Below are 14,238 nucleotides of genomic sequence, written 5' to 3'. Positions count from 1 at the left end.
TTTAGCTTCTCAGTGCAGTGCTTTAACCCGCTGCGCCACCAGGGAGGGCCCTGAATTTCCTGGTTTTATGGAAACATTTCTAGCTCCTCTCTCTTGCTACCACCATTTCCAGTCTTCAAGGCCAGGGCTCTTGTGCTCTGCTCTCCCACCTCTAAAGCCCGTTGTTCACTCTCAGAGCCCTTGCCTGGTTCAGGTCCCACCTCTGCCAGCCAGGCTGTTCCTGCTCCTCTGTTCTTCAACCCATCATTCTTCCAGGTGCAAGGGCTCTCCTTCAATCTGCTTCTTTCTGTCTCTGTCTTATCTCCCCTCGCTGCTCCTCTGCCTGCCTACCCCCATTGCCTGTGGAGTAAAGGGAGCTGCAGGCTCCTTGTTTTCTCTTTCCTTGGTTTTTCCCAATGTGATTTACCAACACTGCTCACCATGACCCAACTGGCGAGTGCTTTCCCACAAAAAATCACCTAATAGGGCCTCTGTGGAGGCTCAGGGGGTTAAGTCTCAGCACTATAAAGCTATTGGCAGCCACTGCAGTGCAAATTTGAATTCAGTCCCAGGCCAATGAGCTGACCCACATGGCGCAGTAGACCTCTCCTGTCTCACCCGCTGTTCCCCTCAGCTGTGTATTTCAGTCTGATTTGTTCTGTTCCCCACTCTGTCTCTGGTGAGTCCTCTCACCCCCACCCCCACCTCTGGCCTGTACCCCAATTCTTGGATGCATAAATAAAATAAATCTTTAGAAAGTAAAAAAAAAAAAAAACCAAAAAACCAAAAAAAAAAAACACCTAACACAGACTGCTGTCAATCAAGGAGGTCTTAATTCTTCACTTTACACAAGGAAGCAAAGGTAAAAAGCTTTAAATTACTTGCTTTAACTCCTCACTTCCCATTAGAACTGGAGGCAGGGTCCAAAGACTTTGCCTTGAGGACAGGCAGTTATCAGTTATGGCATCTGCTTTGTCTTTCAGATGAGGCCTTAAATCCCTCAGGCCAGTCTGAGACATGTTTTAAGCTTTTTCCTCATAGCAGCTAACTCAGACTCCCAAAAATCTAGCAAACAAAGATGCTCATTTGCTACGCAGCAGGAGACATTCATGCGGTTTGAAAAAATAGCTTCCTCCAAAGGAGAGATGGCATCCAGGCAACACCGGGGAGAAAATGAACTTGAGAGTGTGCAGGAATCAGCATGGGAGCGGACCCACCCCGCATTCCTAGAAGCTTACCTTTCTCTTTCATACCTGTTATCACATTTGATCCTACCTACAAATACTCTTTGAGGTAGGTGCAGATTTATAGATAAGGAAGTGTTCTTACTGCAAAATATAAAAAATTAAAAGACAGAGAAATATATATTTCAATATATAAATATATATCTATGTAATATATGTTACATGCATGTAACGGATATACTAGCTATATACTTTACATATATCTATAAATATACATATGTTTGTATATATTTATATAAATACACATTTTTACAAGTATTGCTTATTTAAAATATTTCAGTATATTATAGAATAGAGTCAAGGGAATTTTTTTACAAGCATGATACAATGAATTTAGCAATCTCTTAATTCATTTTTTATGAATTAAGTTCCTGGTACCTCTATCATTGGTTGAGTGAGCTTGAGTAAGTTGTTTTGCTTGCCTGAGACTCAGTTTCTTCATTTGTACACCAGAGATATAAGTGGTGCCTCATTCATAGGGTTATTGTGAGGAATTAAGGGAACAGCATGGACAGCATCTGATTCATCACAAAAACCCCACATGTGCTAGATTTTCTTAGCTTCACAGAACAGGAACTCCAGCCAGAGCCAGAGGACTGATGGACATCAAATAATTCAAACCCTAAGACCTGACAATGTGTAATTAAGTGTTGACTATGTACATAATGCTGCAAAGGACCAACAGAAAGGGTGGGCTGTGTTTGATGGGGTGCCCACTGGCGATGTCCTCTGACTTCCGCCACTGTGGGTGGGACTGCCCAAGGGGCCCAGAATCCAGAGACTATTGTTCTCAGGAGTCACAAAAACAAAAAAATAGACACCAATTTCTCTATCTTTAAACAGGAGATTATTGCTGAAAAATGAAATTAGTTTAGATTTCCCCTTCCAGCTGGGAACCCAAGCAATGCTGTTTAATGTTAGACTGCAAGAGAAAGTAAAGAATGCCCTTGCGTTGTGGAAAATAAGGGACATACACAATGTAAACAGAGGGACTAGGTGAACTGGATTTAAACATACTTCCAGTCTCAGAGTCTAAGGAGTTTCAAGTGTCCCAGAATGCGGCTGGAGAGTGTGTGTTTGGGGAATGACAGGGGAGTAACACCGTAATTGAAATTCTTCCCTTCCCCTCCCAAACCTATTACGCCAGGAATTTGTCTCAAGGCAGACTCCTCTTCCCAGCTGTTTACTTTTTCCTTAGTCCCTCCATCTCGTGGCTTCCAAGTCTGACTCCCCCAAGAAGTGCTGCATTCTCAAAGAGCTTTTGGGGTGAATCCATGTCTCAGCCCTGGCCATTGAGGTCTCTATCACGATTCCGCTGTACTTCCTCTTTCCTTAGCAAAACTCTATCCCTCTCCCCCACCCCCACCAATCTTCTCTCCCTCACTTTGCTCCATCTTCACTCCTCATTCTGACCATCCAGCATGAACTGGCTCTCAGCTCACACACAGGGGCCCTCTCCTGCCTGTGGCACACCCCTTTCACCATGCAGAAGATACTTCTTAGTATGAAAGTATAAATGACGCCATTGATTTTGACGGTTTGGAATTCTCTCTGGTTTCTTTTTGTTAAGTTAAATGATGGGGAAGATTTGGAAAGTGAAGCTCAACCTTTGCCCTGGGTATTGAAAGCTCGACACTGATTCAAGTAGTGTCCTGATAATGCCCTCTGCTCTTTCAGTCGTACTCAGCAATATCTCCTGTCTCTGATATCCTGAGTCACACCTTGTCCCTTTAGGACCTTCTCCAGCCTGCCCCGTCCACTGCCCCACACTAAAACTCTGGTTTTGCTGACAAGCCTGTTGGCTAGAAAAGGGAGCCTGATTTGCAGTAAGTCCTAGGTTTGTCTGACGTCAAGTATCCTATTGTAAACTACCATAGTCTGAATCTTGCTCTCTCCACAGAAAGCCAGCTGACCTACACAACCTGGCCCCTGGTGCCCATCCGCCCTTCCTGACCTTCAACGGGGAAGTGAAGACAGATGTCAATAAGATCGAGGAATTCCTGGAGGAGACTTTGACCCCTGAAAAGTAATGAACTGCTTGTTTTTTCAGAGCCAGTGTTAGGGAAGGGCCTGTGTTGGGGGTGAAAAAACATAGTGTTGGCTGTGAGAAGGCCGGTGTGCAAAGAAGCCTCTTCAATCTAGCATGTAGGATCCTCTTTTCATAGGATCCAGGACACCCCTCCCCACTTCCAGAGGGCTGCTAATATCAAAACTACTTCATAATGTCCAATTCCAAGAGAAGATGGCCCTATGAAGGGGGCTACTTTCTCCTAGAGAGTGAATTAGGGCACTCCCTGTTGGTGCAACAGGTTAAAGCATAGCACTGCGAAGCAATCTGCAGTCACGATAGCACAAATTCGATTCCCGGCTAGGGAGCTGACCCACAGGGCGCAGCAGACCTCTCCTGTCTCACCCGCTGCTCCCTTCAGCAGTGTATTTCAGTAGATCTGCCTGTTCTGCTCCCCACTCTGTCTCTGGTGAATCCTTTCACCCTTTGTAGCTCTGGCTTGTACCCCAGCTTGTATGCATAAATAAATAACATCTTTTTTTTTTTTTTTTTAAGAGAGTGAATTAGGAAAGTTGCTACCCCACTAACCCTCTAAACAAGACTCCTTTTCAGTTCATTGGCCTGGAAGACCTCTTGGTGGGGTAAAGCCTGCCTCAGGTCAGAGGAGAACTGAAAGGCTGATGGAATGAAAATGAGGCAGGTGAGAAGTAATCCCTGGCTTACCATCGCACCAAGGCATGACTAAGAGTCATCAACCTGACTATGGCAGGTGGGGGCCCATGATATAACGGATGAAAAAGCTAAAATTGGCCCCTCTTCTAAAATGAGCACAGGGAGGGGAGAGTCTAGAGGGGCTGGAGCTTCCCATTGGATAGATAAGCCGCAATGGATAGATAGACCGTAGGAATAGAGAGAAAAGAGAATTCTAAATTTTAGTGGAAACTAGTCTTGTTCATTAAACTACATTGTAATTGGAGATTAAAGCAGTCACATTAAAAAAAAAAACTAGGGAAAATATTACAAGATCTGCATAGACTTTATCCTGTAGAGGATGGCCACTGAAAAGATCTTTTAACTTTATTTTCATTTATTTATGCATACAAGAATTTTGGTGTAGGCTAGAGATGCAGGGAGTAAGAGAATTCTCCAGAGGCAGAGTGGGAAACAGAAAACAGGTGAAGCTACTGAAATACACTGCTAGGGGCGCAGCGGGTGGGTCAGGAGAGAGTCTGCTCCCTGACTGTGGATTAAACTCAGGCCGAAGTGGCTGGCCACAAATTGATAACACTGAGACTTCACTCCTATGCCATCAGGGAAGCCCCAGCCACCGATAAGTTTTAAGAAAGGAGTTGGAGAGTCAGCTTACACACTTTGTTCAATGGGGGAAATAAGAAGAGCAGAGGATGGACAAGGTGAAGGTGGAAAAGTCACCTGGAGATAGTATAGGCAGGATGGGCAGGAGGGCTTACCTAAGGCAGTGACGGCGAGACTGGGGCCTGGTGCAGGAGGAAGGATTTAGGACATGGGAGGTAACATCAGTGAGACTTGACTACTAAAACCCACTCTTGCATTATTTATTAACACTCCCCCTTCACATACACAACCTTCAAGTACCCTCGAAGGTAAGTGCTACTATTTTCCTCAGTTTACAGTTGGGGAAACTGAGGCATTGACTCTCTTATTGAAGGTACACATCTAGCAAATTGCTATTAAATTAAAAATTAGAGGCCCTCTCTGGTGGCACAGTGTGTTAAAGCACAGCAGTAAGAAGCTAAAGCCCCTTCAGCATGAGTTTGAACCCCGCCCGCCCCGGAGGTGACTCACATGGCGCGGCAGACCTCTCCTGACCTGCCCGCTGCTCCCTTCAGCAGAGTACTTCATCAATCTGCCTGTTCTGCTCCCCTCTCTGTCTCTGGTGAGTCCTCTCACCACCCCTGCACCTCTGGCCTGTACCCCAGTTCTGTATGCATAAATAAATGTTAAAAACAATTTTTTTTAATTAGATTGAAATTTCCAGCCAAACTCTGATTAGGCCTGGGCCATTTATATATTCTTATTGGCAAGTATTTTCCCATTCCACACTAGGATGGCTTATTTCCCCACTGAAAATAGAAAGCTGTCCCAAGCCCACTAGAAGTTGCTGAGCTTGCAGACTTTAAATAAGTACGTTGATTTTTTCTGTTCCTCTGTTTTGTTTTTCTCTATTCCGCATATGAGTGAAATCAACCAAAACAAACTCTAGAAGTCTGACTGCTGTATTGAAGCTTCCAGCAGGGAGTGTAGGGGTAAGAGGGGCCCGTGGGACTAGGGTAGAGGACTGTGGGTCCCTGGGTGGGGGCATGATGTGGTAACAGACAACTGAAGACCTGTACTCCTATACTGTTGACTTATATATAGCATAATACACCAACATAACCTCAATAAAAAAAAAATTGCTAGCTAAATAAACGCATTAACCAAATCAGCTGCACAGCCCCACCTGTAACACCCAACACAGCCACCACCACACACAACTCCTAACAGGGCACCAGTTGCATTGCTGAAAGGATTCTGAGGCACTCAGATTCCCTCCCACGCCCCCAGGGTCTCATCTCTTTGCTGGCACTGGTTTGAAATACCACATGAGAAAATAAATGATGTTTTCGGTAACGATCGTTTAAACCTGATCTGAGAGATCCACAAGGGAAATTCCCAGATGAGGCTAACATTTTCCCTGTTAGAAGTGGTACTTGCCCCCAGGGAGAACTGCTTCTGTCACAACCACCAGGGAATGGAAAATGGGAGCAGTGAGGAGCTGAGTGTCACACCTGGCCCTCTACCAGGCCGGTGGATGGAGCTCCGAGCTCTGCTGGCGATTTGCTGCAACCTGGCAGCCCTGCTTCATCTTCCTCTTGGCCCCAGGGGCCACCCCCAAGAGAGACCTCCCCCAAGAAAGCACTTGCACCTCAGCCAGACTCCCTCTGCTCCCAATCCAGCTTTTCTCTCCTTGCCTGGCTGTTTCTCCAGTGCAGGTGTCTCCAATCCACGTCCACACTGGAGTTAGTGGGGCCCCTGAGACTCCTGGGATGGTCTGCCCCTCATGTTCCAATCCCCTCATGTTCAATACATTCTTTTAGAGGGGGACCATCATCAGATTCATCGTAATCGTTCTTTTTTATTGATTGATTGGCTTATGCATACAGGAACTGCGGTACAGATCAGAGATGCAGAGGATTTACCAGAGGCAGAGTGGGGAGCAGAACAGGCAGATGGACTGAAATACACTGCTGAGGGGAGCATCGGGCAGCATCGGGCAGGTCAGGAGAGGTCTCCTGAGCATGTGGGTCCGCTCCTTGGTCGGAGATCGAACTCAAACTCGTGCTGAAGTGGTTAGGCAAGCTTCTCAGTGTTGTGCTTTAACCCTTTGTTCCACCAGGGAGGGCCCTATCCTGAAAGGTTTTTGTGATCCAAAGAGAGTTAATCTGTTTGCAGAAATTTGCTCCTTCCTTCCTGTTGTGCCCATATCACCTGCCCAGAACTCTGCTTCCTCTGCCCCTGTCCTTTCCTAGGATGCAGTAGGGCGTAGGAGCTTTTACTAAGTATGATCCTGTTGTGACAGTGACCCTATTATCCATTATCCACAACCTCAAAACTATTAAAATGCAGGTCTCAGGAAGGCAATGAGGTGGAGACTCTCTCTATTCATGAGCCCACCAGCTATTCTGTACCCCCAGAAGTGTTCCAGATGCTTTTGCATGGGACAGACAAAGGCAGGTGCCACAGTGGTCTTCCCATTAGTGTCACCAATTCTGGGGCCCAGTCCTGTAACCAGAGACCTACTGTTCTGTCCACAAGCCACCAGTCTCCCCTGGCCTCTCACTAAAGAGTGCCGAGAGGTCTGGGACTGAGTCCCAAGGCCCTGAAGAGAGAGCCTGACCTTCTGGATCTCTAGGGGGCAGCAAAACTCCCCATAACTGTTCACAGAACACTAGTCGGCCATGTGTTTCTCATCACACTGCTGTTTGTAAAAGCTGCCAGAGAGCCAAGAAATTGTGGGAGCCTTTCCCCCCTTAGCTTTATATTTTAAAGAAAAAATAAAACCACATACAAATACTCCAACAATTTTTTAAAAATCACATTTGGTCCCACAAAGCATTTGGTGTCAAAAAGAGGAATCCAGGAAGTCTCAAGTAGTTTCTAAACGAAACAAACTTCCATCTCATTCCTCAGACTGACCCCATAACACCCAGCAGGAAGGCTTGGGGTTAGTGCTGGGATGACTGGGAGGTTTGGAGCAAGCTTCACAGAATGACCACTATTAACAGGGTGTGGAACTGAGCACCAGGAGGCCTGAATCTGGCCACTTTCCTACTGGCTCTGTCACATAACCTTGGCAAACCTCTCATCCTCTCCATCTCCTGATCGCTAAAGTCCTGTCATCCTATGAATTTCTCCAAGTGTTTTTCCAGAGCTGGTTGTTTGAATAAATAAGTCAAGTATATATCGATGAGATGATAGAAATCAGGAGGGGAAGTTGGTGGTATAATGTAATGAAGTGCAACTCATTATTTTATTAAAGGCCCAAAGATACCTCACTCTACAAAAATATAAGGTTTTAAAAAATCTTCTAGAAGGTAGGGAAATAGTCTCAATACCTCCAGGAGGATGGCTGAGCTTATGAGGCTTGCAGCAACATGACGTGGGCTTTCATCTGTGTCACTAGCTTGTGCTACTCTGTCCTGATTAGTCCTAAATGTCAGTAATTAACAGAATAGGGGTTTACTTTTCATTCAAGCAAAATCTGAGTGGGTAGTATGGCCTGTTTCCAACAGGTAGCTTTTGAAATATACATCTATCCAAGGTTCCTAAGCAGGGAAGGAGAGGATCATGCAAAGTGTTTTATGGGCCAGCGCTGTCAGGGTTTACTTCCCCTCCCATCCTATTCTCCAAAATCTAGCCATGTGACCCCCACCTAACTGAGAAATGCACATGGGTATGAAAGCCTGAGTGCTTTCTGCTATCGCAAAAAATGTTTTTAATCTCTCATCTTTATTTTTTTTAAAGATTTATTTATATTTATGCATACAGAACTGGGGTACAGGCCAGAGCTGCAGGGGTGATGAGAGGATTCACCAGAGACAGAGCAGACAGGGAGAAGAACAGGAAGATTGGTGAAGTACACTGCTGAGGGGAGGAGCGGGCGGGTCAGGAGAGATCTGCTGTGCCATGTGGGTCACTTCCAGGTCGAAATCAACTCGTGCTGAAGTGGCTTTTGCTTCTTAGTGCTGTGCTTTAACCCGCTGCACCACCAGGGAGGGCCCTAATCTCTCATCTTTAATTCTCACATCTATAACATGATGACCGGAATGGTGACCTCACACGGCTATCCTGGAAAATAACTCAAGTTAGCCGAGGGCCTGGCATGGAGTCAGAGCTCTTCAAATGGCAGCTTGAAGAGTTAGAGGGATCTGTATCCCTTTGTGGAGTGTCGCCCAGCTGCAATCACAAAGACAGCTGGTCACCCATAGGTCTAAAACCACAGACCTCAAGGAATGTCTTTTCATGAGTAAGTCAGACCCTATCCACCTCCAAGTAGCAGTTGCTTGAGTAGCGAGACAAGATAAGCAAGAGCATGATTGAGGATCAGGACAGTTGGGAGCATTAATACCTCCTCAAGGGAGGGTTGGTGAGTTGAGGGAGCAGGAATAATGGAGAAGGGAGAGGGAGATGTCCTTCACTCTGAAGCTCATTAGAAAAGGAGGGTCAGCTCCTCCCTGGTGGCACAGCTGGCTAAAGCGCAGCACTGCAAGCAAGCCACAGCTGCTTCAGTACCAGATCGATCCCGACCCGGGAGTTGACCGGGGTGGCAGACCTCTCCTGTATCACGATCCTGCTGATCCCCTCAGCAATATACTTCATCCATCTGCCTGTTCTGCTCCCCACTCTGTCTCTGGTGAATCCTCTAACCTCCACTGAACCTCTTGCCTGTATGCATAAATAAATAAATCTTTATCAAAATTTTATAAAAAGAAAAGGAGGGTCAACATTCAAGCGATCAGGAGATCCCCTAGTTTCAACCAAGGTCACTTCCTCAGGCGGGAGAACTGTCTTTTTCACCAGTGCATCCCAATGCCATGGCCTGACCTGTGGTTGGTTGGGCCTAATGTGTCTTGATTTCATCAAGACTGACTGCCATCATTCTGTGCACTGGTGGTTTATGACTAATCTGTGACAAGTCAATTTGGATGATAAGCCTATTAGAACACTATCTGCAATACTATTTTATTATTCTGCTACCATTTGCAGATACATATTTGTGCATTTTTTTTTTGGATGTGAGGCTAATTGTTTTACTTCTTAGAATGAAACATAACTGCAGAACTATGATCACTACATTTAAAAGAAGCTATTTAAAAATAAAATGTAAAGAAGTTTTCATCAGTTAGAGGAGAGGTCAGCACACATTTCTGCAAAAGGCCAGATAATAAATATTTTTGATTCTGTATAACAGCTATACTGTTGTAGCATGAAAGCAGTCACAGACACTCTGTAAACGATCAGACTTGACTCTGTTTTAATTTAACTGTGTGTAAATACTGAAATTTTGAATTTTATCTTATTTTCATAATCAAACATTTTTTTCTCAATTGTTTTTATCTCATGAGCTGAATATAAATAGATGTTGGGCTGGATTTGGTTTCTGGCTCATCATTTGCTAACTCCTGAGTTAGAGACATTTACCATCTCTTTAATTGCTATCAGATCACATCACAATCATCTTGAAAGATGTTTCTATAAACTACTATTTGCCAGCCTGTTAGAGCAACAGAATGCACTCTAAAATTTTGCATATTTTAAATAAAGTGTAAATATGGAGCTAAAATAATGCACTTATCACCAGCTACTTACCAACCAAATGTGACCAAGATTAATGTTTGAAGATCTATTTCCCACAAGGACAAATTTCTAGTGGGACACTGTGTCATACAGGAACGTCTCAGCAAGCCTCAGTATTGAGAAACTAGGGGAGCAGCATTCCGTTTTCCTGGACACGTGACTCTTTGCTCTCTGTCTCAGATCTAATACCCCACTCACATTTGGCCTGCCTTGATTGTGAGGAAATGGTCAAATTGCTGGGTATCTGATTAAAAAAAAAAAATTGCATAATGTAAAAAAAAAAAAAGAATCAAATGAACATGCACTTTTGGGACATTTTCTCTTTAAACTCTTACCTTAGCAAACAAAAACAAAGAGACCTTGGTATTTATTAATAATACCTTGAGGCAATCAATTTTAAGAACAGGCCAGATTCTAAGTGAGAAGCTCAAAATAAGAAGGAACAATTCTAAATTCCAGTGTCTTGGCAGATTGAGCAGCATCTTGCCAGAAATCTTGTTTTGTGATTCCAGTCAGAGCCCATGAAATTTCCTAATACCCAGTATCCTCGGGAAGAGTGTGTGCAGAATCTGTGCAGAGTGCCCCCTACTGGTGGTTGGAGAAAGTTCACCCATGGCACTCAGCCTGTTCCAGCCAGGGTATGAGGGCTTGGAGAGTTAACAGCTGAGTCAGTGAGAGACCATAGCATAGACCTTCACAGCTAAGTGAACCACCCAGGTTTGGAATCCTGGCTCTGCCATCTATCCACATGACCTTTAAGAAATTGCTTATCTTCTCTGTACCTCATTTTTCTCATGTGGCAAATAACAGTACAGTTTTGAGGAATAATTGATAAATACATGTAAAGGCCTAGTACAGTGCCTGCTAAACAATAAAAAGCTCTCAAAACAATTAACTTTTGCTGATAACAGTGAAGTGAAGACCTAGGAGGAAGAATCTAGGTTCTTATGGTCCCTCATATTTTGCTGGTTATTTATTATCTGTAGGCCCATAAATAGCTATGGTATCTCTGGCCTCCATATATAAAATGAAGAAGACAGTGCCTCTGTGACTACCTGAGAATAGAGGGCTGGACTCAGTGATCTCCTGAGGACTTTTCCAATGACAAAATCTTACAGCCAGTTAGAAGGGCCCAAGACTGGATGGTCATAGTTCATGGGCCAGTTGAAGAGCCAAAGAATGAAAGCTAACAACCTTTAAAAAAAAAAAAAGATTTATCTATTTATGCATACAGAGCTGGGGTACAGGCCGGAGGTGCAGGGGCAGTGAGAGGCTTCACCAGAGACAGAGTAGGGAGCAGAACAGGTAGATCAAGCAGCAGGTGGGTCAGGAGAAGTCTGCCGTGCCATGTGGCAGGGATCGAACTCATGCAGAAGTGGCTTTAGCTTCTTAGTGCTGTGCTTTATCCCACTGCGCCACTAGGGAGAGTGGGCTAACAACCTATTTTTAAAATCTTTTTACTCAAATCATTTAAAATATGAAAATAACCCCCCCTTCTGCACCAAGAATTATTTATCTGGAGATCATAATATACCACATCAGGGATAATGATAGCTCAGCAATGGCCTGTACCTCCTCCCACCCCTGCCTAGCCATAAATGGAAAGTGTTTTTTTAAACACATGGAAATAGCATTTTTTTTCTTTTATGATTGATTTATTTATGCATACAGAACTGGGGTACAGGCCAGAGGTGCGGGGGGGCAGTGAGAGGCTTCATCAGAGACAGACTGGGGAACAGAACAGGCAGACTGAGGAGGTACATGCTGAGGGGAGCAGCAGGTAGGTCACAAGTGGTCTGCTGTGCCACGTGGGTCACCTCAGGGGCTGGGAATTGAACTAGCACTGAGGTGGCTGTGGCTAGCTTGCAATGCTATGCTTTAGCCTGCTGCGCCACCAGGGAGGGCCTGAAAATGTTTTTTTAAAAAGCCGGTATTGCTCATTAGAGTGGGGCTAAGGGGATCAAAGTGATGGGTCTTTACACAAACAGGTTTACCTCATTCAGCCTCAGGGTAATAGAAAATAGTCCCACTGCCAGTCTGTCTCTTACAGTCTTCTGATTCAACATGAGATGGTGCAAGAGTGTGGGCTAGACTGAGGCACATCCATCTGCATGCCTGTAAATCAAGCAACTGAAAACACTTGTCTTGCTGATGTCCTGTGTCCTGATGTTGCACACAGATAAGAAGTACATGCAAAGAATATTTCAGAAGAGGACACTTTCTTTTGAGAAATGGCTTCGAGGCCTCTGTGCCGAGATGCCCAGTGCCTTCTCACTCCCCGATTTAGCTCTGCGCAGCTAAGATTACACTGGTAGTCCTGGCAAGAGGGCAGTTATTTAAATGTGGGTTGGGAAAATGCCTGAGATAGAGGCAAACTCCTTCCAAATTTTGATTAGAACCTTTTCATTGTAGCATCATTGTTGGTGGTCTGGGTAAGAGCCATGTCCTGGACCCTCCGAATGGCATTCTGGTTCCCTGCCCGGGACCCTACCCCCAGGCAGCTCTCCAACCTCTCTGGCCTCTGTTTTAGGCTATCGGGAAGCCAAGGCTGGCAGGTCTCATGCCTCCCATATGGTGGGGTTGTAGATCCAGCGAGAATAGGAGTGCTGCTTGTTTTGATGGGGACAGGCTCTCTGACTAAGTTCTCCAAGTTCTCACTGATCCTAGAACACCATGTCTTCCATCCCAGGTACCCCAAACTGGCAGCAAAACACCGAGAATCCAACACAGCTGGTATCGACATCTTCTCCAAGTTCTCTGCCTACATCAAAAACACAAAGCAGCAAGACAACGCTGGTGAGTGACTCCCTTCCATCGTGAGTCCCTGGCAGTGCTATCCACTATCCAGGGCACCTTCAGTTTGCCCATGGGCACGTCAGATACTCAGGTCAAAGAGGCCCCTAGAGTCAAAGCTACTTGTTATTTGCTGAACTTATGATGGGGGCGGAGGGGGGCAGTGCAGGGCAGTGGTTCTAGCTCTTTCTTTTTGGCTAGTACAGAAGAAAAGGGTATGGGTCTTTCTGCTGAACTGGAGGGACAGATTAATTTGGGTTGTGAGTCTGTCTTGTTGCCTAAGGTCCTGCTTCAGTTGTACTCCTGTCTACTGGTCCCAAATGCACAACCCTCCCTGTGTTTGCAGGGCGCCCTGATGGGAAACAACCCAACTCAACTCCTTCTCAGTCCCTGAGAGTCTTGTAGGGGGTCAGCCGTTGGCGGGAGTATGCGGTCCCCAAAGTGAATGCTTGAGGGAGACCCCCGCATCCGCCTTCTCCCTACGGCAGGCAGAGAGGGTGCTGGAACAGCCACTCTCCAAACCTGGCTCTTCCTGCTCTAGCCCTTAGTTTCTGGCATTGATCACAGGCTCAGGATTTGGTTATCCCCAGATACCTTCTCAGAGGGGTTTGCATTAAACCCTTTACATTCACAGAGCTTTTAGTATCTCATTTGGCATTGTCCTTTGAGAGTTCACTGAAACAATTTGAACAGATCTGTTCAGTTGATCGTGGCAAGCACTTAGAGATGGTGTTAGGCCCTAGATGGAAAAGGAGGGAGGATGAGAGAGTTTACTCGACCTTTTATTGAGAGACTTACACTAATTTACAAACTGAAATCTGAAGTCCAGCAAAAGCAAGCAGAGTAAGTGCTTTATGAAACCTCAGGAGTGAACAAGTGAATGAGTGAACATCAGACAGTCATACAACAGACCAGCTCAAGATGGTACATTCCAGAGTCACCTAATGGTCAGAAGAGAAGGGCTGCTGTACAGGAGAGGTGAAGGAGAAATTTTGACAGGAACATACTCTATGCAGTGGGGACTACATAATTCAGAAATCCTTGCTGAGGACCTGGATGATGCCAGGCACAGAAGTAGATTCTAGGAAAAAAACTCCCCCAGCCTGTAAGAGCTGGCTGATCTAGAAAACAAAAACAAAAACAAAAACTTAGATTCACAACAAGTCCAAGAACAAGATATGAGAGCAAATGACCACTTGATCAAAGGGAATCAGAAATGCTGCTTAACTGCCATGTGAAAGGGCAAAGCAGGTGTTCCATGTGGGAAGCATTTACCTCCAGGCACTTTGATAAAGCTTCTGTAAGGACTTTCATTGGAGTCATAAAGTTTGGGGGGGG

At 45.2% G+C, this 14,238-nt stretch overlaps 1 protein-coding gene across 3 annotated transcripts in view; it reads left to right on the top strand.

Annotated features, from left to right (window-relative positions):
* Positions 1 to 14,238, top strand: part of CLIC5 (chloride intracellular channel 5) — a 155,499-nt gene that overhangs the window by 114,701 nt on the left and 26,560 nt on the right. For all 3 annotated transcript variants that reach the window (XM_012720318.1, XM_004673538.2, XM_004673539.2), the window contains exons 3-4: positions 3,124 to 3,249; positions 12,797 to 12,903. In XM_012720318.1, the coding sequence (XP_012575772.1) occupies positions 3,124 to 3,249; positions 12,797 to 12,903 (233 nt within the window). The remainder of the gene's footprint in view (positions 1 to 3,123; positions 3,250 to 12,796; positions 12,904 to 14,238) is intronic.

The sequence above is a fragment of the Condylura cristata genome, unplaced genomic scaffold, assembly GCF_000260355.1.
Source record: "Condylura cristata isolate star-nosed mole 26May11 unplaced genomic scaffold, ConCri1.0 scaffold00001, whole genome shotgun sequence".
NCBI lineage: Eukaryota > Metazoa > Chordata > Mammalia > Eulipotyphla > Talpidae > Condylura > Condylura cristata.
This window is presented reverse-complemented; position numbering and strand designations above follow the sequence as displayed.